The 21,701-nt window shown below is 40.5% G+C and overlaps 1 protein-coding gene across 6 annotated transcripts in view; it reads left to right on the forward strand.

Moving 5' to 3' along the window:
• Positions 1–21,701, forward strand: part of COL19A1 (collagen type XIX alpha 1 chain) — a 1,011,804-nt gene that overhangs the window by 188,348 nt on the left and 801,755 nt on the right. For all 6 annotated transcript variants that reach the window (XM_056565831.1, XM_056565835.1, XM_056565834.1 and 3 more), the window contains exons 7-8: positions 1,622–1,702; positions 7,852–7,965. In XM_056565831.1, the coding sequence (XP_056421806.1) occupies positions 1,622–1,702; positions 7,852–7,965 (195 nt within the window). The remainder of the gene's footprint in view (positions 1–1,621; positions 1,703–7,851; positions 7,966–21,701) is intronic.

The following is a 21,701-nucleotide window of genomic DNA, read 5'->3' on the forward strand; positions in this document are numbered from 1 at the left end:
AGCAAGTCAGTGCATTCTGTGTCCTAACTTAAAAGGGTATTCTGAGATTATAAACAAGTTTTATACGTTGCAAAGGGCTGCTTAAAATAAAAAATAAACAATACTTACCCACTCCCGATTCCCATAGCCCAGAGAAAGACCTGCCCTTTAATCCAATCACTGGCTGAGACAGGACACTGATGAAGTCAGTGATTGGAAGAGCTGGCAGATCCTGCCCCAACATGTTGTCTTTGAAACAGCTGCAAAAAGGAGTTATCAAGGAACCAGAAGTTGGCAGATTAGGTGCTGCAGGGGACTGGGGTAGATAATTACTATTTATTTTGCCAGCCGCCTAGTAAACAATATTTTTTTTTAATCCCAGGATGCTCCTTTAAACATTTTGTACACATTTCAAAAGTTTTCATTAATATCCCAAAGAATATGATAAATAATTTTATCAAGTATTTTTCAAAAGTAACAAGAAAAGTAAGTACTCAATGCAAAACACACACAATGGGGTTTATTTACTAAGAGTGGACTGTAGTTTTCTTTGTGAGTTTTGATTATTTTCCAAAGCTTAGTAAATATGTTGGGATTTTTCAAAACTGTCAGGGACATGCCCCTTTTGTAGGGACCGCACCCCCTTTCTTCCATGGTCATGCCCCCTTTTTCGGATTTCCTTGTAAAATGGAAGATTTTGTTTATTTTGATCAGAAATTGTGTGACACATTCGGTCTGACACAATTTGGACGCAAACCCGAGAAAAAAGAGTTGGGACAACGTTAGTAAATAAACTCCAATGTGTTCTGCACAGTAAAGATCTTGAGTATGGGATATACAACACAAAATAGGAAGAGCAAATTTTAGTTACGTATGCAGCAGTGTTTTTGCAAAAGTTTGGAATCCCAATCTACTCATAATTGAATTTTTGAATTGGCTGACATAAAATAATTAAAAGGAAAAAAAAAGTTGATACAAAACAAAGTTTCCAAAGAAATGAAGAAGGCAAATGAATGTTTTATATACAACACAAAATAGGAAGAGCAAATTTTAGTTACGTATGTAGCAGTGTTTTTGCAAAAGTTTGGAATCCCAATCTACTCATAATTGAATTTTTGAAGTAAACATTGGCTGACATAAAATAATTAAAAGGAAAAAAAAAGTTGATACAAAACAAAGTTTCCAAAGAAATGAAGAAGGCAAATGAATGTTTTATATCTCCAGACCATAATAACTGACAATTTGTAGTTAACAAATCATCATATGTCATAATTGCATTCATAAATTATAGCACTGCACATTTTTAGGAAGTTTGAAAGATCTATAGACTATAATCTACATAAGTATTAAACCCGTCATCATTATTTATGATGCCAAACATTGCGCATTGTTTAAAAAATACATATAAATGGAGAATTATAAAAATGATGGAGGTAGAGTACCGCTAAGAAATACTTTCCTAGATATAAACAGATGGGCTCCGATAATCACAAAATAATATGGTTACACAGTTCTGTCCAAAATGTAAAAGATTTCAACCACATTTTATAGATTCTTTTGATATTTTCATATGCAATTAGATCTGTGTTCCTCTCTTTAGTTGGATGGATGTTTGATTTCCGTTTATTATTTTCTATCATAGATTGAACTCCAACGAATAACAATTTACTGCAGTCCCAAACAGGCAGCTCAAGAAAACTGCTGTGAGGTATCTGATGGAATGGTAAGATTAGTTTCTGTAAATGTATGTTGTCATTTCAGTATAAACTGTATGTCATATTGTGTACCTGTACGTGATCCAATCTCTAGCAAAAAGCATTGGGAACTAACTATTTTAAAAAGAGGAGAGCTTGCACTCTGTTTAAAATAAACAATTCCATCTGAATTTGCACAAATGAACAAATGAAATCTCTAATCAGTAAATAAACTTACCATTGTATTTACAATTTATACTAGGATCACCGTACAATGATAATGCACTTTTAAGCCATTCCGGACTGTACCAACTCTGTTGATAATAAATGTTTCCTTTGTGTTGAACAACTGGTGGGTTAAATAGGGCATACCTGCAGTTATATTGCTCTGATAAAATACTAAGCATGGCACAGGAAAATTGGTACTATTATTTTTGACAGTACTATAAGATAACATTATGGCGACTGGATGTGTAGTGAGCTAGCAAAAATGAGAAAGAATGATTTGAATGGCCCCACCTTTCATTCTAAAATGAAGAGTAAATCCCTTTATTTATGTTTGTAGTAAAAGTGATGACAAGCAAATTACATAAATAAATAGACAAACAAATATCATAATAAGAATGTCAGAGGTGTAGCTAGTAGAGAGGAGAAAATCTCCCTAAGTTTTGTGTCCTATTGACAGACTTTGACTGTTAGATTTATTTCGGATTCAAAAAAGCCTTGACTGCCCTTCAATTGCACACACAAAGTATGTACAGGAGAAGAACTCAGTAGGAGGTAGGAATCCCTGTTCCTGTACAGTACACTGAGTGTACGGCCCAGATGAACAGTGCTTGGTCCAGCAAATGTAGTGGGTGGAAGCTGTAATGTCTACAGCTTCACCGTTGCCTCAAAGTCCTAAAGTGTACAAGAGCAAGAATGAAACAACTCCAAGATGAATAAAAACACTTTTTATTGTATTAAATCTAGGATAATGAATCATTGTGTGGCCTTTGCACTATAGCTAAATTCTCTAGCGTTTCTAAAGCAGCAGAAAATGTTAGCAGAATGCCACAAGAGGGCATAGCTTTAAATTACAGGGGCAAAGGTTTAAAAGAGGAAGTATTACTTTACTGAGAGAGTAGTGGATGCATGGAAAAGCCTTCCTGTAGAAGTGGTAGCTACAAATACTGTGAAGGAGTTAAAAGGGTATCTGTCATCAAACTAAAATGTTAGTATATAGCTCCTTATGTAATTATAAGTCACTTTGTAATTATAAGTCACTAAGTCAAACAGTTAGTCTTAGTCTGGTCTCCTTCCAGCCTGGCAGGGGACCAAACTCTGGAAATGCATGCATGGCATGATGACGCACAGCTCTTGCAGGCTTCAATGGTGTCGCGCCTGCTGGGAAATGCCCACTTTCTCCTGCCGGGAGCTCACACAATGTGAACAAGGCGAAAGGCATGATACACAGCTTTTTAAAGCTCAGAATTTTTTTTTAAGGGAAGGAGGGGTGTTAGGAGTAGTGGGGAATATAATCTGAGTTAGTTTAGAAAATATGGTTTGATGACAGGTATATGCATGGTGTTACGCCGAGCGCTCCGGGTCCCCGCTCCTCCCCGGAGCGCTCGCTTCTCTCTCGCTACCGCAGCGCTCCGGGCAGCTCCACTGACCCGGTGCGCTGCGATACCGTCTCCAGCCGGGATGCGATTCGCTATGCGGGTAGCGCCCGCTCGCGATGCGCATCCCGGCTCCCGTACCTGACTCGCTCTCCGTCTGTCCTGTCCCGGCGCGCGCGGCCCCGCTCCCTAGGGCGCGCGCGCGCCGGGTCTCTGCGATTTAAAGGGCCACTGCGCCGCTGATTGGCGCAGTGGTTCCAATTAGTGTGTTCACCTGTGCACTCCCTATTTATACCTCACTTCCCCTTCACTCCCTCGCCGGATCTTGTTGCCATTGTGCCAGTGAAAGCGTTTCCTTGTGTGTTCCTAGCCTGTGTTCCAGACCTCCTGCCGTTGCCCCCGACTACGATCCTTGCTGCCTGCCCCGACCTTCTGCTACGTCCGACCTTGCTTCTGTCTACTCCCTTGTACCGCGCCTATCTTCAGCAGTCAGAGAGGTTGAGCCGTTGCTAGTGGATACGACCTGGTCACTACCGCCGCAGCAAGACCATCCCGCTTTGCGGCGGGCTCTGGTGAAAACCAGTAGTGACTTAGAACCGATCCACTAGCACGGTCCACGCCAATCCCTCTCTGGCACAGAGGATCCACTACCTGCCAGCCGGCATCGTGACACATGGCATAGGCATAAAGTTATCCTTTATATAGGATAGGGCCAGGGACTATTCTTAGTATTTAGAATATTAGGCAGACTAGATGGATCAAATTGTTAATATCTGCCAATATATATTTTATGTTTCCTGGACAAAGTAACTTACCAGACACCTAGAGTACCACCTTCCTAGGACATTAACCCCACCAGCTGCTCTCTAGCTACACCATTGGTCTGTGCCATGCTGACAGATTAGCAGAACAATAGCAATGAATTGGAATTCACCTATCCTGCCCTGATTATTGGAGCCCTACCACCTAAAAAAAAGAACAATTCTACTGAGGAAGCACATACTTACCTTATGTCTAGTACATTGTAGGTAATAGCAGCATACAGGCGTTGTCTACATTGAACTGTTAAAAATGTAAAACCATGGTATGATTTACTAAGGCTATTGTTGAGTTGCATAGAGAAATGTTTATATTTTTACAATAAGACAGAAAGTCAGCTATCCCAGAGGGACTGCTATCTGAGTATGATCATATGAATAAGATTAGAATAAAGGTCAAAGAAGAATATTGCAGTGCTCCCACATGATGACTACACAGATCCTGTCTAGGAAATCAGCATGGGGCTTCTGAGGGCTACAGTCTTGTTTTGATACAATGACCCTAAGGACTGAAATGCTCCGCAACAGATCTTCATAAGATACATAGTATCTAGATAGGAGCTTGCTGCTGTTTCTTTTGCCATTTCTGAAAACTGAGATGATAAAAGTCATACATTATTTCTCTGTCATGAAATCTTCTTCATGCATCATCAGTAATGCTGAAGGTGAGAGTTCACCCTGACCATGACAGCTCCGATTACAGTGTAGTCTGTTGCCTACAGATCGTCTTTAGTTACAGCTTTATGTTTTTGCTCTTTATCCCCTTTGTAATTCATAATGCATAAATATTTGCTTTATAAATAAAATATTGCAGAACTGACTACATATAGACACATAGTCACGAAAGGAACCGATTTTAATGGCAACCATGAAAATACAGCTGTCTATTAGCATGTAACAATCACTTTATGTCTATACACGTGGTTTTCCAAAGGGAATACTCCAGAAGAGAGTTGCTTCAGTAAAGTATAGGCTTTTTTTTTTTTTTTCTCCAAACATCTTTAAAAGCATGTACATCCATCTGGATAAGTAGAAGAAAGAAGATTGGACTATCTTCTGCTTTTAAAGATGTACATGCTTTTAAAGATGTTTGAATAAAAGCCTATATTCCCTTTGGAAAATAACTCCATCCGTGCAGAGAGAGCACCAGAGAGGGTAATAGATGGTGTATTTATGTTTATGACTATTATGTTTATGTATTTATGTTTATTTATGAATTTATCCAAAAGCAGAAAGGAAAAATCAGAGCACTGGCATTTAAAAAAATCACCTTTATTCCATCTTCTTATTAAATCCTGATACAAAATCAAAGTATGGTGCAGCAAACATAGGGCAAGACCATGGTGAGTTGTTCCTCCTACTGATCTGACATGTTTCCGCCCTACCGGCCTTTGTCTTCTATGACTAACGCTCCATGTCATCCATGACTAAGGCCCGTTAGGGTGGAAACGTGTCAGATCAGTAGGAGGAACAACTCACCATGGTCTTGCCCCATGTTTGCTGCACCACACTTTGATTTTGTATCATGATTTTATAAGAAGATGGAATAAAGGTGATTTTTTTACCTGCAAAAATAAAACAAAGTGATCCAGCATTTGGAAAACAGCAGACTTTATTTTTCAAATCCTCTTAAAATGGTACAAGACTGTGACACTTCACATGTTCTGAAGTTTCTTGATGTGTTTCGAGCGCATGAGCTCGAAAACGCGTCAAGAAACCTCAGAACATGTGAAGTGTCACAGTCTTGTACCAATTTAAGAGGACTTGAAAAATAAAGTCTGCTGTTTTCCAAGTGCTGGATCACTTTGTTTTCTTTTGCCATTGGACACATGGAGCCTGGGTGCAGATCCGAGCACAGGAGCAAGTAGGTGAGCTGGACTTTCCATATACTTTTGCATAGATTTTTTTAACTGCCAGTGCTGGGATTTCCCCTTTCTGCTTTTGGATTCTGCCCCCTAATGGTTGAAGAGGACCTTTATTACATAACATTAAACCAAACACCCTTATTTTGTATACTATATGCCTATGCAGCCCCATGCTGTTATGCAGTGTGTGTTCTGTCACCTGTCATATTGAGTATTATTTGTCAGCAATATTGTGCCATAGTAGTTCTTCTGTAATATTAGACCATGCTCATCAATAAGCTTCAGGTGCCCTTGACCCACAGTCATCTAGCCATCACAACTTGGCACGTGTTTCTCAGATCCTTATGCTTGGCCATTTTCCTGCCACCAACATATCAACCTAATAAACTATTCCCTTGCTGTCATATATGTTCGACCCCTTGACAGGTACCATTGTGACAAGATAATGAGTGCTATGTACTTTACCTGTCAGTGGTTTTAATGCTATGGCGAATCATTGTATAACGTAAAAAATATTCCATTAATAACAGTAGAAAAAAGGGAAATAAGCCTTCTATTATTGTATTTCTCTTATCAATTCCTCACAGATTTCAAGATACCTGTTTGTAGTCCTTGAATAGATATCTTAAAGGGGTTATTGGCTCCAGAAAGTTAAACAGATTTGTAAATAACTTCTATTAAAACATCTTAATCATTTCAGTATTTATGAGCTGATGAAGTTGAGTTGCTCTTTTCTGTCTAAGTGCTCTCTGATGACACGTATCTTGGGAACAACCGAGTTTGGAAGCAAATGCCCATAGCAAACCTCTTCTACTCTGTGCAATTCCCGAGACAAGCAGAGATGTCAGCAGAGAGCACTGTTGCCAGACAGAAAACAAGAACTCAACTTCAGCAGCTGATAATTATTGAAATGATTAAGATTTTTTAATAGAAGTAATTTACAAATCTGTTTAACTTTCTGGGGCCAGTTGAGATATATATATATATATATATATATATATATATATATATATATATATATATATATATTTTTTTTTTTTTTCCCTGGAATACCCCTTTAATGATTTGCTTTAAGAGGATAGACTGCTACTCACCATACTAGAGTTATACTAGAGTTATAGTACATAACTTGCTAAGTTAAACCTTTCGCATTGAATATGCTGTTTAATGTGCAGGCTGCATGTTTTAGAGCTGGAGAAGCTATGAAGATTGATATACAGCTCTATGATAAAATTCTATGCTTAGGAATCAAGTGTATGGTCCTACTGACTGATTGACAACCTCACCTGAAGGAAGTAACTGTCAATTACTGAGTATGATCACCCACTGGACTCCTATGCCCAGAATAAGCAAGAATTTAGGACAATAAATAGTTCCCTACTAAATATATATATATATTATATATATATATATCAGTATGTTCAGCTTCTCCTCTATGACATGCTGCTTGCAGATGAGATAGCATTTTCAATGTGACAGGTTACCTTTATGATTTAAACAGCTTTCATGAAGAATTGATTGACATAATAAACATATTTTTTACTGTATTTTTATAATCATAAGGTTGAATAGATAATGTAATATAAATGTAAGCAACACTACACTTCAGTCTCATTCTCCACCCCAGATAATTATTGCGGTAGGGAAAGGAATTAAAGTAATGCCACATACTGTAAATAGGATGAAGTAATGTTTTCTTTTTTTTTTACACAAAAAAATCTGAATAATAGCTCATGTATTACATTCAAGTTTTGGATGTTGGGAAATTACATTCTGGTTTTCATTTCACTGAAACTGTTTCTATGGAATTAAGTTTCTATTTTTTTTATTTTTTTTTTGTCCTGATGTTTTATGTCTTTTAAATAACTTGGGATCTGTTTTACAAAATTTTTAGTGTGATAAGCAAGGAAACCTGCAGTCTTCTGCTTCTTCCTCTGTGACCAAGTTACATTCTGTTCAAAACACGGATTCGCAACCTGAAGACAAATGTTACTGTTTTCCAAATAAGGTATGAGGATATGTCGTATACAAGTCTATTTAAAGCATATCTGTCATATTGAAAAAAAGTTTTATGTTCAGTACCTCAATACTTAATCTTGATCATGTATATATAATTGTTATGTATCTGTTGCTCACTTTCTTTATCATTCTGAGTTTTGGTAGGGGCGTATCCAGAATGCAGGAACATACCGGTAGTGTGAAAGAAGCTTACGAAAAATTTTCAAGCCCCTGTTGGTGTAAATGCTCACTGTACCCCTTATTTCATTCCTTGAGGGGTGTAGTTACCAAAATGGAGTGACATGTGAGGAGTTTCTGCTGTTCTGGCACCATGGGGACTTTGTAAATTTGACATGGCTTCCAAAAAAATTTCAGCCAAATTCTCTCTCCAAAAGCCAAATGTCACTCCTTCCCTTCTAAGCCCGGCCATGCGTCCACAAACTATTTTACATCCACATATGAGGCATTTCGTTTTTGCGAGAAATTGGGTTACAAATTTGGGGGCTTTTTCCTTTTACCCATTGTAAAACTTTGGGGCTAAAATAAACATGTTAGTGTTTAAAATAAGGAGATTATTAACATAAAGGCCCCTCAAATCCACTTCAAAGTGAACTGGTCCCTAAAAAATTCTGATTTTGAAATTTTTGTGTAAAATTGATGCTAAACTTTGAATCCCTCTAATGTCTTCAAAAGGCAAAAACATGTCTAATTTATGATGCCAACATAGACATATTGTATATGTGAATCCATATGTCATTCATTTGTGTTACGGAGCTGAATGTGGATCCTCTAACCTGTGTGAATCCCTTAACCTGTCTGGTCTTAACCAGAGCCCGCCGCAAGGCAGGATGGGCTTTCTGCGGCAAGCGACACCCATGTCGCTACCCCCGACACAGCTCGACCACACAGGTAGATGGGCAAGGTGAGGTACTGAAGGATAAGACAGAAGCATAGTCAGACATGGCAGAAGGTCAAGGAAGGTGGCAAAGGTGCAAAGTTGAATAACATAGCGGGAAGGTCTGGATACACAGATAAGGCAAACAGGCAATATGGAACACTTAATCTCAGGCTAGGAGCACTTAAGATCCAGCAGGGAAGTGGGGGAGGTGCAGGAACTTTATAATTTAGTGACAGGTGCAACAGTAATTATGGGTGTACTGGCCCTTTAAATTTCAGAGCTCTGACGCGTGCGCCCTTGGAGATGGGGACACTCACTCCGGAGCCGAAACACAGGGGAGGAGGCGGCAGCGGAGCATGGTGAGTGAGAGGCTGGGATTCACATGCGGGCGCGTCCCGCTAATCAAATCCCTGCCCCACTGTCAGACGGGGACTCTGCACTCACGGCCGATGCTTGCGACCGGACCGTATAGTGTAACAATTTGGCATGATTATTTTCCTTTCATGCAGAGCATTTGCTAAACAATGCTAAAGTTTCAATTTTTTCATGAAGTTTTGGATTTTTTTTTACAAAGAAATGATGCAAGTATCAACAAAAATTTACCACTCTCTTAAAGAAGAATATGTGACAAAAAACGATCTCAGAATCGGTCCAGCTTCTTAATTTTGACACCAAATGGTTGGACACGCTGGAGGGCACCAGACAGGGGAATGCAGCTTACTGCATTCCCCTACCCGCCGTGTAGAAACAATGGACGACAGATGCCATACAACTGATGACAACTTGTCATCAGTTGTAGCATCAGTTAAGTCGAGATTTAGGCTGTGTTCACCTATGCCGGATGCTGGACATATGTGAATCCAGCCCTTAAGGGGTTAATAAACTCACCATAAATCAGTTCAAGTGATCAAATGTGCAAATGTAGATTTATGCAAGGCTTTGCTTTGTTTTCTCCTTTTTTTTTTTTTTTACATTTCTCCATGGAAAGAAAAAAAAATACATTAACTGTGTTCTGCAGTTTTAGCATTGGTTCATTTGTGACATGGATGAAAATTATTTTGTTGGCAGTATGTTGGGAAATAAGAGCTCCAGCAGTGCCTCGAATAAAGCAATCCTAGTAATTGGAAAAGCTAGATTCACACCTTGCTTCAGCACTTTATTATCATACTGTATATGTCAGGAAATCTAATCTTGCATATCCATATACTACCAATAACCAACCAGTTTTGAATACAGACACTACTCCCCAGGACCCAACCTAGCACCTTCAAAGATTCTTCATTCAACACCATATTCCTTTCCAACCTAGATGACTAATCTTTACATGAGCTGTCAGCAGCTGTTTCCAATGGCTTTGTCTAGGGATAAGTGAATCTAATCTGATGAATCCGAATTCATTACGAATTTCAGGAAAAATTTGATTCGCAAACAATGCGAATATTGCCGCGATTCGTCTGGACGAAAAGCTTCATTAAACTCCATTAAATGCGGTCCAGGCTCCAGGGCATCTAAAATGGCGGATCCACATGTGAGGACATGGTGCAAGAAATCCTGGGAAGGCGGGAACAAGGGTTGGCGGGATGACCCTGAATCGCATGCAGCCTATCAGCAGCCAGTCACCCCTGTGATGTCACAGCCCTATATAATCGGCAGCCATCTTGCGGCCAATCGCATAAGCCTTTTATTGCAGAGAGAGAAAAAGGGACAGAGAGCAGTGTGTGTTGCACAGAAAAGCATTTTTACAGCAGCAATTCACCTCCCAGTCACATCAGTGTTCTATTGCAGAGAGGACAAAAATAGAGAAAAAGAAACACAGCCGCACATCCACAATTTGTATTTTGATCTACTTGCTTCTCAGCATAAATTAAAAAACTAACAGGTTGTTAGTACACATTTTGATCAAAAAGTACAAGCCCACCTATTAAAAGTGGGTCCCTAACCCAACATTGGCGTAGCGCCAGCCACCACCACCACCACAACACCATGCCCACAGGGGGGAGCGACCCCCTGGCTAGGCAGCCCCACTGCTGCCTGACCAAGCCCCTGGCTCTGGGCCACACCACCCCACAGAGAAAGCATCACAGTAACAATAAAGCAGACACTGTTGAGGAACCTGTTGAGGACATCAGTGACATGCAGACACAACTCAATGATGATGAAGCCGATCACACTTGGGAGCTGGGTGCAGAAGGGGCTTCATCATCATCAGGAGAAGAGGGTTGCCCGTGAGGCAGCAGCTGAGCGAGCAAAGTAGTAGCATGGTTGGCAGTCAGCATTGTGGCAGAAGTGGAAAGTCTGGAGCCAAACAGGCCCAGGGTAGACCACCTGCTTTGCGTCAGCCTACCTTCCTGGGAGATAGCGGAACACGGGTTCCTGGAGTCGGCAGCAGTAGCAGTCAATCGATGCAGACTGTTAGTGGGAAAAGGATGTTAACTTGGCCACATGCAAGATGTGTCGGCAGAAGGTGAAGCATGGCCAGGGTCCCAATGTTGGCACCACGGCCCTGCGTCAACATATGCAGTGTCACCATAAAGTGGCCTGGGAGAATCGTGGCTCCGATGTGGTGCTCCAGCCGGCTGCATCACCCAGTGGCACGCCGCTCCCTGTTTCAGCCAGCCAAAGCTCCACCACCTCAGCCAAAGTGAGCTGTGTGTCATACCCATCTTCTGTCACTCCAGAATCTCCTGCACCTCCTATTTTTTTTATTATTATTATTTTTTTGTTGTTGTAAATATCTGAACATTTTTTTTAAAGCTTTTATTGGTTTCAATATAATATACAGAAATAAGAACAGCATACAGTTGAGGAGATTACAAAGAACTTCTCCCCAAGTATTAAAACACAACCTGTGGGATACTTTGAAGACAATTGGCATCCCATCGGAACAAAGAAATAATACAATCTTGGTAACATAACAAAATGACTTACATAGCAAAACAAACCAAACATCACCATATAAGTCTGACTGCCTGTCATCTACACATTAATGATGACCTGTTATAGAAAGTTCAGTGTTGCATACACATTCCTCCAAGGGTAGAAAAAGAAAGGAAGAAAAGGGAAGGAAAGTAAAGAAAAGTGGACAGAGGCTCAGTCAATCTTGATTTCTTGTTGGAGCACCTATATGTATGTAATGAGGACAATAAATCCACAGATCCCAGTGTTTTAGAAAACTGAGATCACGTGGTTGGCAAATGCATACATTCGTTCAGATTCACACGTCAGTTTCACGTAGGACAGGATCTCAGACTGCACCTCCTATTTTGAGTCAGTCATTTCACCAGCAATCCATCGGCAAAGCCATGTCCAAGAGACAACAGTATACGCCCACTCATCCAACAGTGCAGAAGCTGAATGTGCTCCTCTCCAAGTTGCTGGTGCTGCAGTCCCTCCCTTTTCAAGTGGTGGACTCTGCACCTTTCAGAGAATTGATGGCTTGTGCTGAGCCGAGGTGGAAAGTCCCGAGCAGTCATTTCTTTGCGAAGAAGGCAGTACCAGCCCTGCAAAATTTTGTGGAAGAGAAGGTGGGCCAGTCCTTGAGCCTATCGGTGTGTACCAAAGAGCACGGCAGTACCGATGTGTGGAGCTGTAACTGCGATCAGGGACAATGCATGTCCTTTACAGCCCACTGGGTGAATATGGTTCCTGCAGAGCCACAACTACAACTTGGACAGGTCACACCCCTTCCACATCCACACTGTCAGGCTGTTGGTCCTGTGACAGTGTGCGACTCTGCCTCCTCATCCTCCACCGTGTCCTCAGCCTCCACTGCATGAACAAGTCACAGTGCCCCTCCAGCATACCATCTGTGCAGGGCACAGCGGGTCACGCTGTTCTTCACATGGTTTGCTAGTTTGATAGTCAGTGTTTGTAGGGTGAAATAGGGAGAGGTTCCTGTGTGGGGCCGCCCTTTTTTAGGGCGAGTTACACTTGTGAGAGTAGGGCCTTACAGAGGAAGTTTTTACCTCCACCTGTTACAAAGGACCATACGTTGTTCCCTTCCAACTTTTAGAGGCCTTTGCATCATATCAGTACTTGGTGGTGTAGGTGGCACATGGTGTTTTTTGCACAGCTTTCCTTTTGTTTGATTTAAAAAAAAAATTGAAGTCCAAATAATTTATCCTAAGCATATTATTAACCCCTTAAGGACCGAGACAATTTTCACTGTAGGACCCGGCCATTTTTTGCACATCTGACCACTTTCACTTTAAGCATTAATAACTCTGGGATGCTTTTACCTTTCATTCTGATTCCGAGATTGTTTTTTCATGACATATTCTACTTTATGTTAGTGGTAAAATTTTATCAATACTTGCATCATTCTTGGTGAAAAATTCCAAAATGTGATGAAAATTTTTTAAATTTTGCATTTTTTTTATTTGAAGCTCTTCTAATAAGGAAAATTAATATTCCAAATAAATTATATATTGATTCACATATACAATATGTCAATATGTCAATTCAGTTTTGAAGTGGATTTGAATGGCTTTCATATTAGAAATACCCCATAAAGGACCCCATTATAAAAATTGCATCCCTAAAAGTAATCAAAATGACATTCAAAAGGTTTGTTAACCCTTTAGGCATTTCACAGGAATAGCAGCAAATTGAAGGAGAAAATTCTAAATCTTAATCTTAATAACCCAGTTATTGAATTTTTACAAGGGGTAAAAGGAGAGAAATCTTCGTAAAATGTGTAACCCAATTTCTCTCGAGTAAGAAAATACCTCATATGTGTATGTCAAGTGTTCGGCGGGTGCAGTAGAGGGCTCAGAAGGGAAGGAGCGACAGTGGGATTTTGGAGAGTGAGTTTTTCTGAAATGGTTTTTGGGGGACATGTCACATTTAGGAAGCCCCTATGGTGCCAGAACAGCAAAAGAAAACACATGGCATACTATTTTGGAAACTACACCCCTCAAGGCACGTAACAAGGGGTCCAGTGAGCCTTAACACCCCACAGGTGGTTGACAAATTTTCATTAAATTTGGATGTGTAAATTTTGTATTTTATTTTTTCACTAAAATGCTAGTTTTCCCTCAAATTACATTTTTTACAAGGGAAAATAGGGCAAAATGCCTCCCAGAATTTGTAACCCCATCTCTTCTGAGTATGGAAATACCCCATGTTAGGACGTAAAATGCTCTGCGGGTGAACTACAATGCTCATAAGAGAAGGAGTCACATTTGGCTTTTGAAAAGGAAATTTTGCTGAAATGGTTTTTGGGGGGCATGTCCCATTTAGGAAGCTCCTATGGTACCAGGACAGCAAAAAAAAAAAAAAAAACACATGGCATACTATTTTGGAAACTACACCCCTCAAGGCACGTAACAAGGGGTCCAGTGAGCCTTAACACCACACAGGTGTTTGACAACTTTTCATTAAAGTTGGATGTGTATATGATTTATTTTTTACTAAAATGCTAGTTTTCCCTCGAATTTTAAAATTGTACAAGGGATAATAAGACAAAATGCCCCCCCCCCAAAAAAAATTTGTAACCCCATTTCTTCTGAGTATGGAAATACCCCATGTGTGGATGTCAAGTGCTCTGCTGGTGAACTACAATGCTCAGAAGAGAAGGAGCGCCAGAAGAGAAGGAGCGCCAAATGGGGTATGTTCTTACTCAGAAGAAATGGAGTTACAAATTTTGGGGGGCTTTTTTTTCCTATTTTCCCTTGTGAAAATGAAAAATTTAGGGCAACATCAGCATTTTAGTGAAAAAAAATTATTTTTTTCATTTTCCCATCCAACTTTAATGAAAATTCGTCAAACACCTGTGGGGTGTTAAGGCTCACTATACCCCTTATTACGTTCTGTGAGGGGTGTAGTTTCCAAAATGGGGTCACATGTGGGTATTTTTTTTTTTTGCATTTATGTTAGAACTGCTGTAAAATCAGCCACCCCTGTGCAAATCACCAATTTAGGCCTTAAATGTACATAGTGCACTCTCACTCCTGAGCCTTGTTGCGCGCCCGCAGTTAATTTTACGTCCACATATGGGGCATTTCCGTATTCAGGAGAAATTGTGTTACAAATTTTTTTTTTTTTTTTTTTTTGCTTTTACTGCTTGTAAAAACAAAAAGTATGGGGCAACACCAGCATGTTAGTGTAAATTTTTTTTTTTACACTAACAGGCTGGTGTAGCCCCCAACCTTTCGTTTTTTTTAATAAGGGGTAAAAGGAGAAAAAGCCACCCAAAAGTTGTAGTGCAATTTCTCCCTAGTACTGAGATACCCCATATGTTGCCCTAAACTGTTTTCTTGAAATAAGACAGGGCTCTGAAGTGAGAGCACCATGCGCATTTGAGGACTACATAGGGATTCCATAGGGGTGGACATAGGGGAAACACTGCCATACAATATGTTTTTCATTTTTATTGGGGGGACAGTGTAAGAGGGTGTATATGTAGTGTTTTACCCTTCATTATGTGTTAGTGTAGTGTAGTGTTTTTAGGGTACATTCACACTGGCGGGTTACGGTGAGTTTCCCGCCAGGAGTTTGCGCTGCGGCGAAAAATTTGCCGCAGCTCAAACTTCACGCAGGAAACTTACTGTAAACCTGCCCATGTGAATTTACGCTGTACATTCACATGGGGAGCAAACCTCCAGCTGTTTCAAAATTACAACTCCTAGCATGTACTGACAGACCGTGGGCATTTGCGCGGGGTGCCTGATGATCGATATCAGCAGTAACCCCGGTCCGATCCCTGCCCGCTGCACGGCAGGGACCGAAATTCCCACGCCCGTACATGTACGTCATGGGTCCTTAAGTACCAGGGTCCTATGACGTACCAGTACTACATGTGTCCTGAAGAGGTTAAAAGTTATGTTTTACGTAATGCATATCCTCAATACTTACTTGTGCACACTAACACTTTTACAAAAGAGACCGTTTTCTTCTGCCTACCTACCTCAGCTACTACACTGATCCTGCCCCCCGCCTGATGCCACACATCTGATGCCAAGTTTTCCTTTTTTTTACCCACCTTCAACACTGGGTACTGGTATTGCCACCCACCACACCACTCTGTCACCGGGTCACTTTCAGGATTCCTGATGCTGCTGCCACCTCCAGGCTGTCTCATCCTGCCACCATATGTTCTCCTCATACAGATGCCACCTCAAGGCTGTCTCATGCTGCCACCATATGTTCTCCTCATACTGCTGTCACCTCCAGGCTGTGTCATTCAGCCACTATATGAACTCCTCATGATTCCGCCACCTCAGGGCTGTGTCATTCAGTCCCTATATGTTCTCCTCATTCTGCCGTCAACTCCAGGCTGTGTCATTAATCCACTATATCAGGGGTTCCCAAATGGTGGTATGCGTACCCCTAGGGATTAAGATGGAGGGGGAATAATGGCCAAAGGGGATTAATATGAAGGGGGGGGGTGATTATTCCCCCCTCCATCTCAATCCCCTTGTGTCATTATTCCCCCACCATTTTAATCCCCTTGTGCTATTATTCCCCCCTCCCTCTGATTCCCTTTTGCCATATTGGATAATAATGGCACAAGGGGATTAAGATGGAGGGGGAAAAATGGCAAAAGGGGATCAGAAGGAGGGGGGAATAATGGCACAAGGGGAATAAGATGGAGGGGGAATGATAGCACAAGGGGATTAAGTTGGAGGGGGAATAATAGCACAAGGGGAATAAGATGGAGGGGAATAATAGTATAAAGTGATTAAAATGGAGGTGGAATATTAGCACAAGGGGATTAAGATGGAGGGGGAATAATAGCAAAAGGGGATTTAGTATCGCATTAGTATAAAGGTAAGAACACGCCTTTTGTCCGCGGGTACTACTCGCGCCCAAGGCGTACTTTCAGCCTCTGGGAGTACAGTCGCCAAAAAGGTTGAGAACCACTGCACTATGTGGTCTCTTTCTGCTGCCGCCAACTCCAGGCTGTGTCATTCAGCCACTATATTGTGTCCTCATGCTTCTGCCACCTCCAGGTTGTGTCATTCAGCCACTATATGTTCTCCTCATGCTGCTGCCACCTCCAGGTTGTGTCATTCAGCCACTATATGTTCTCCTCATGCTGCTGCCACCTCCACACTGTGTCAGTCAGGCACTATGTGGTCTCCTCATGCTGCCGCCACCTCCAGGCTGTGTCATTCAGCCACCATATTGTTTCCTCATGCTGCCGCCACCCCCACGCTGTGCCATTTAGCCACTATATGGTCTCCTCATACTGATGCCACCTCCAGGCTCTGTCATTGTGCCGCTCTGCGTCAGATATTCTAATAGTGATGCCTCTGATCTGCATGTTATACATATTTCTCTAACCCAGCACACACCCTATGCATGTTACAGCATGGCAAAGTGTTGTACACCCCTATTGAGGCTCTCTGTAGGCCAGAAATTGCCTTTTTTAATAGGCAATAAAAATTTGGCCAATCGGTCGAATATAATTTTTCAAAAATGCAATCATCTCTAGCTTTGTCATTACCTGTGTTGCCATATGTATCACATCTTACAAAAGTAGAGACAGTATTATAGCAGCTGATGGCTTGGTCGTACATTCAGGGACCATGAACACTTGTCATCAATGGCTCTGAGAGGTGAGGGGGACATATGTAGGAGAAGGGAAAAATTATACATGTGAGAGAGAAAACACCCTAGAAGATTACCACTACTTTGGATTATTTTGTCTTCTGTATAATGATGCAGAAAGGGTGGGATGGGTAAGAGCTAAGATAACCCTTTGTAATAACTTCTTAAATGGCCTCACCGTACATAATACCCGAGCACAGTATGGACCTCTTTATCCATAACCTCTTAAGGACCAAGGACGTACCGATCCTGAGTCCTTTCCCTTTCTATAACGTGGGGCCACGACATTGGGTAGGGACCCATAGCTGGGACCCATAGTTAATAGCGTGCCAATGATCATGGTGCCACGCGCTATTAACCCTTTAGACGCGCCGTTCAAAGTTGAACGCCGCATCTAAAGTGAAAGTAAATCACTGCCGGCTAGCTCAGAGGGCTGTTTGGGATGTCCGCGTCGAAATCACGGCATCCTGAACAGCTCTGGGACACGAGGAGGGTCTCCTACCTGTCCGATTGCCGAATGACTGCTCAGTGCCTGAGATCCATGCATGAGCAGACAAGCGGCAGAATCATTGATCACTGGTTTCCTTTGAGAAACCAGTGATCAATGTAAAAGATCAGTGTGTGCAGTGTTATTGTCCCCTATGGGAGCTATAACATTGCAAAAAAATGTGAAAAAAAGTTAATAAAGATCATTTAACCCCCCCCCCCTAATAAAAATTTGAATCACCCCCCTTTTCCCATTAAAGAAAAAAAAAAAACTGTGTAAATAAAAATAAAAATAAACATATGTGGCATTGCCGCATGCAGAAATGTCCAATTTATAAAAATATATAATTAATTAAACCGCACAGTCAATGGCGTACATGCAAAAAAAAGTCCAAAATAGTGTATTTTTGGTCACTTTTTATATCATGGAAAAATGTATAAAAAGCGATCAACAAGTCCGATCAATACAAAAATGGTCCTGCTAAAAACTTCAAATCACGGTGCAAAAAAATGAGCATACTGCCTCATATGCGGAAAAATAAAAAGTTATAGGGGTCAGAAGATGACAATTTTAAATGTATTAATTTTCCTGCATGTAGTTATGTTTTTTTCAGAAGTACGACAAAATCAAACCTATATTAGTGGGGTATCATTTTAATTGCATGGACCTACATAATAAAGATTAGGTGTCATTTTTACCGAAAAATGAACTGTGTAGAAACGGAAGCCCCTAAAAGTTACAAAATGGCGTCTTTTCTTCAATTTCGTCGCACATTTATTTTTTTTCCATTTCGCAGTTGATTTTTGGGTAAAATGACTGAAGTCATTACAAAGTAGAATTGGTGCCGCAAAAAATAAGCCATCATATGGATTTTAGGTGCAAAATTTAAAGAGTTATGATTTTTTAAAGGTGAGGAGGAAAAAAAGAAAGTGTAAAAAAGGAAAAACCCCTGGCCCTTAAGGGGTTTAAGGGAACCAATCATTAGATCTTACAATATATAACGCTTGGCAAGGCGTTATATATGGTAAACTCTTTATCCCCACCATCCCCAGGAAATGTTTTTCTCCCCCAGGGATGGTGAGGATATAAATTATAAGCTCTCCCCTGTCACCCTGTAAGTAGTCCCCTGGGAGGGGAACTATACTTACCTAGTCCTATCGCTCCAGCTGTAGTGAAGCTCCCTCGGCGTGATTGACATCCCCCATCTGCTTAGGCAGCAGAGCGATGACACAGGCAGACTGTCATACCAAGGGGACGTCACTATGACCAGAGAGACGGGACCTGGTAAGTTTAGCTCGTTGCCGAGAGGATTACTAACGGGGTGGCAGGGGAAAGTTTATAACTTCGTATCTTCAGCATCCCTCAGCATTTTTGACCCCAGGGATGCTTGGGTCAAAAACGTCTCTAAGGGATTGTGAGGATAAAGATCGTACCATATATAACGCGTTGCCAAGCTATATCTATTGTAAAATCTAGTGCTTTGTTACCTTTAAGCCCCTTGACGATTTCTGCAGCTTAAGACTGCTAAGTACAGAAAACCTATTGATTTCAATGGAGATAACTGTATTCAGGGATGTGTACATTCCTAGTAGTGCTGTACATGTAATTGTCTTTCATGTTAGGAAAATATTAAAGGGGAACTCCAGTGGAAACAAGTAGAAAACAAATGTTTTCAAATAAACTGGTGCCTAAAAGTTAAACAGATATGTAAATTACTATAAAACTATAAAACAGAGAAATGTTTGAATTTATTTTCTGTCTGACAACAGTGCTTTCTGCTGACAACTCTTTCCGTGTTAGGAACTGTCCAAATTAGAATCATATCCCCATAGCAAACCTCTCCTGCTCTGGACAGTTCCTGACACGGACAGAGGTGTCAGCAGAGAGCAATGTTGTCAGGCTGGAACAAACTTCTAAGTACTAGAAGGGTTAAGATTGTTAAATACAAATGATTTACAAATCTGTTTAACTTTCTTGCACCAGTTGATTTGAAAAAAATCTAATAAAAAAAGTCCACCGGAGTTCCCCTTTAAACTTGGAAAACATATAAATAAAATATGCTTTATTAGCTTAGATATTATTGAAAAGCGGAGAGCAATATTTACTTCTTTAATAGCATTTGATAATTTTATGTAATAAATCATACATGACCACATTATTATGAAAAATATAGGCCAACAATTGTCTGGGGAATGGTAAATATTTACTTATGAAGTAAACTCCAGGAGCTGTATGGACAACTGTAAAAGTAGCGGTAGAGAAAAAAATATGAAAAGTTTCAGAATTTATTGAATTCCAGCCAAGGGTTTGAATAAAACTCTAGGCAGCTGGAAATAACTCCAAGAGAGTTTCTAGGTAAGCAGAATATAAGAAAACACAATTTGAAACACCAACAAATTATTTTACAAAAATGCAAAGGTAACTGAATGTTGGCTTGGTTGCCTCAAAATTCTTTTCTTAATCCTGAAATCATGTTAACATGTTTTTTGGGAAAATGCCATTACTTGAGTGACATTACAAAGTAGATATTGAGCAAACTAATACATTAAAGAGTAACTCAGCAATAGTTTTATTGCAAATTTACGACATAAGATCTATTTTAAATAATTAAATAAGTTGATGAATTTCACACATGTCAGTGAATATACAGAAAGTGTATTGATCCATGTCATTGCAACATTTCAACTCTGTCATAGGGCCTTTTTATAAATAATTAAGAGACATAGAAATTGAGTACAACAATGCATCAAAGCAGGGACATGCACACATAGACATAGCTCCTGCCCTTTTCTACACCTGCCCTTTGATGCCCTATAGACAGGCATATTATTGAAGTTTGCCGTTATTTGCACAACATGGTAAAATCACAACAATTTTGGGCAAATAGTAGAGGCTGCACAGAGCCCATAGAGCAGCACAGATACTGTAACAGGACCTTTAAAGACCTTATAGGACCTGCAATGACATGATCAGGTCCGAAAAGGTACTGCATAAGGGCACAGAGGATGAGGTAATAGGGAAAGCATGGGGGGGAGGGGGTAAGGTATAGAAGCCAATGCATGTGGGGTGGGGAGGTAATATGGAGCAGTATTTAGGGGTAATAGCAGTATAACTGTGTGAGATAGGGGGCAGTATATGAAATTGGAAGCCATAGGGAGCTGTATTTAGGGAGTATATGGTGAAGTATATAGGGGCATTATCATTGTACTGTGACATCACTGTATGTATTATATTTGTTCTCTGACATAACTGTGTGTATTTTCCTTGTTCTGTAACATCTCTGTGTGTATTATAATTGTACTGTGACATCACTGTGCATATTAACCCTGTACTGTGATGTCACTGTGCACATTATTGCTGTAGAGTACGGGGTTAAAATGCACAGGAGTGTCACAGTATAAGGTTATTATACACAGTGACATCACAGTTCAGAGATAATACATAGTGATATCACAGTACAGGGATAATACACAGTGATGTCACCGTACAGGGATAATACACACAGTGATGTCACAGTACAGGGATCATACACACAGTGCTGTTACAGTGCAGGGTTAATATCCACAATCCCTGTCTCACAGTACAGTGATAATACACAATTATCTTATAGTACAGGGATAATGTGCACAGTGATGTCAAAGTACAGGAATGATACTCCTAGTTGTGTCACAGTACATGGATAAGTTACAGGGATGTCACAATACAGGAATAATGTGCACAGTGGTTTTTACAGTACAGGGATAATACAAACAGTGACTTCACAGTACAGGGATAATACGCACAGTGATGTCACAGTACAGGGATAATA

The sequence above is a fragment of the Hyla sarda genome, chromosome 3, assembly GCF_029499605.1.
Source record: "Hyla sarda isolate aHylSar1 chromosome 3, aHylSar1.hap1, whole genome shotgun sequence".
NCBI classification, from domain to species: Eukaryota; Metazoa; Chordata; class Amphibia; order Anura; family Hylidae; genus Hyla; species Hyla sarda.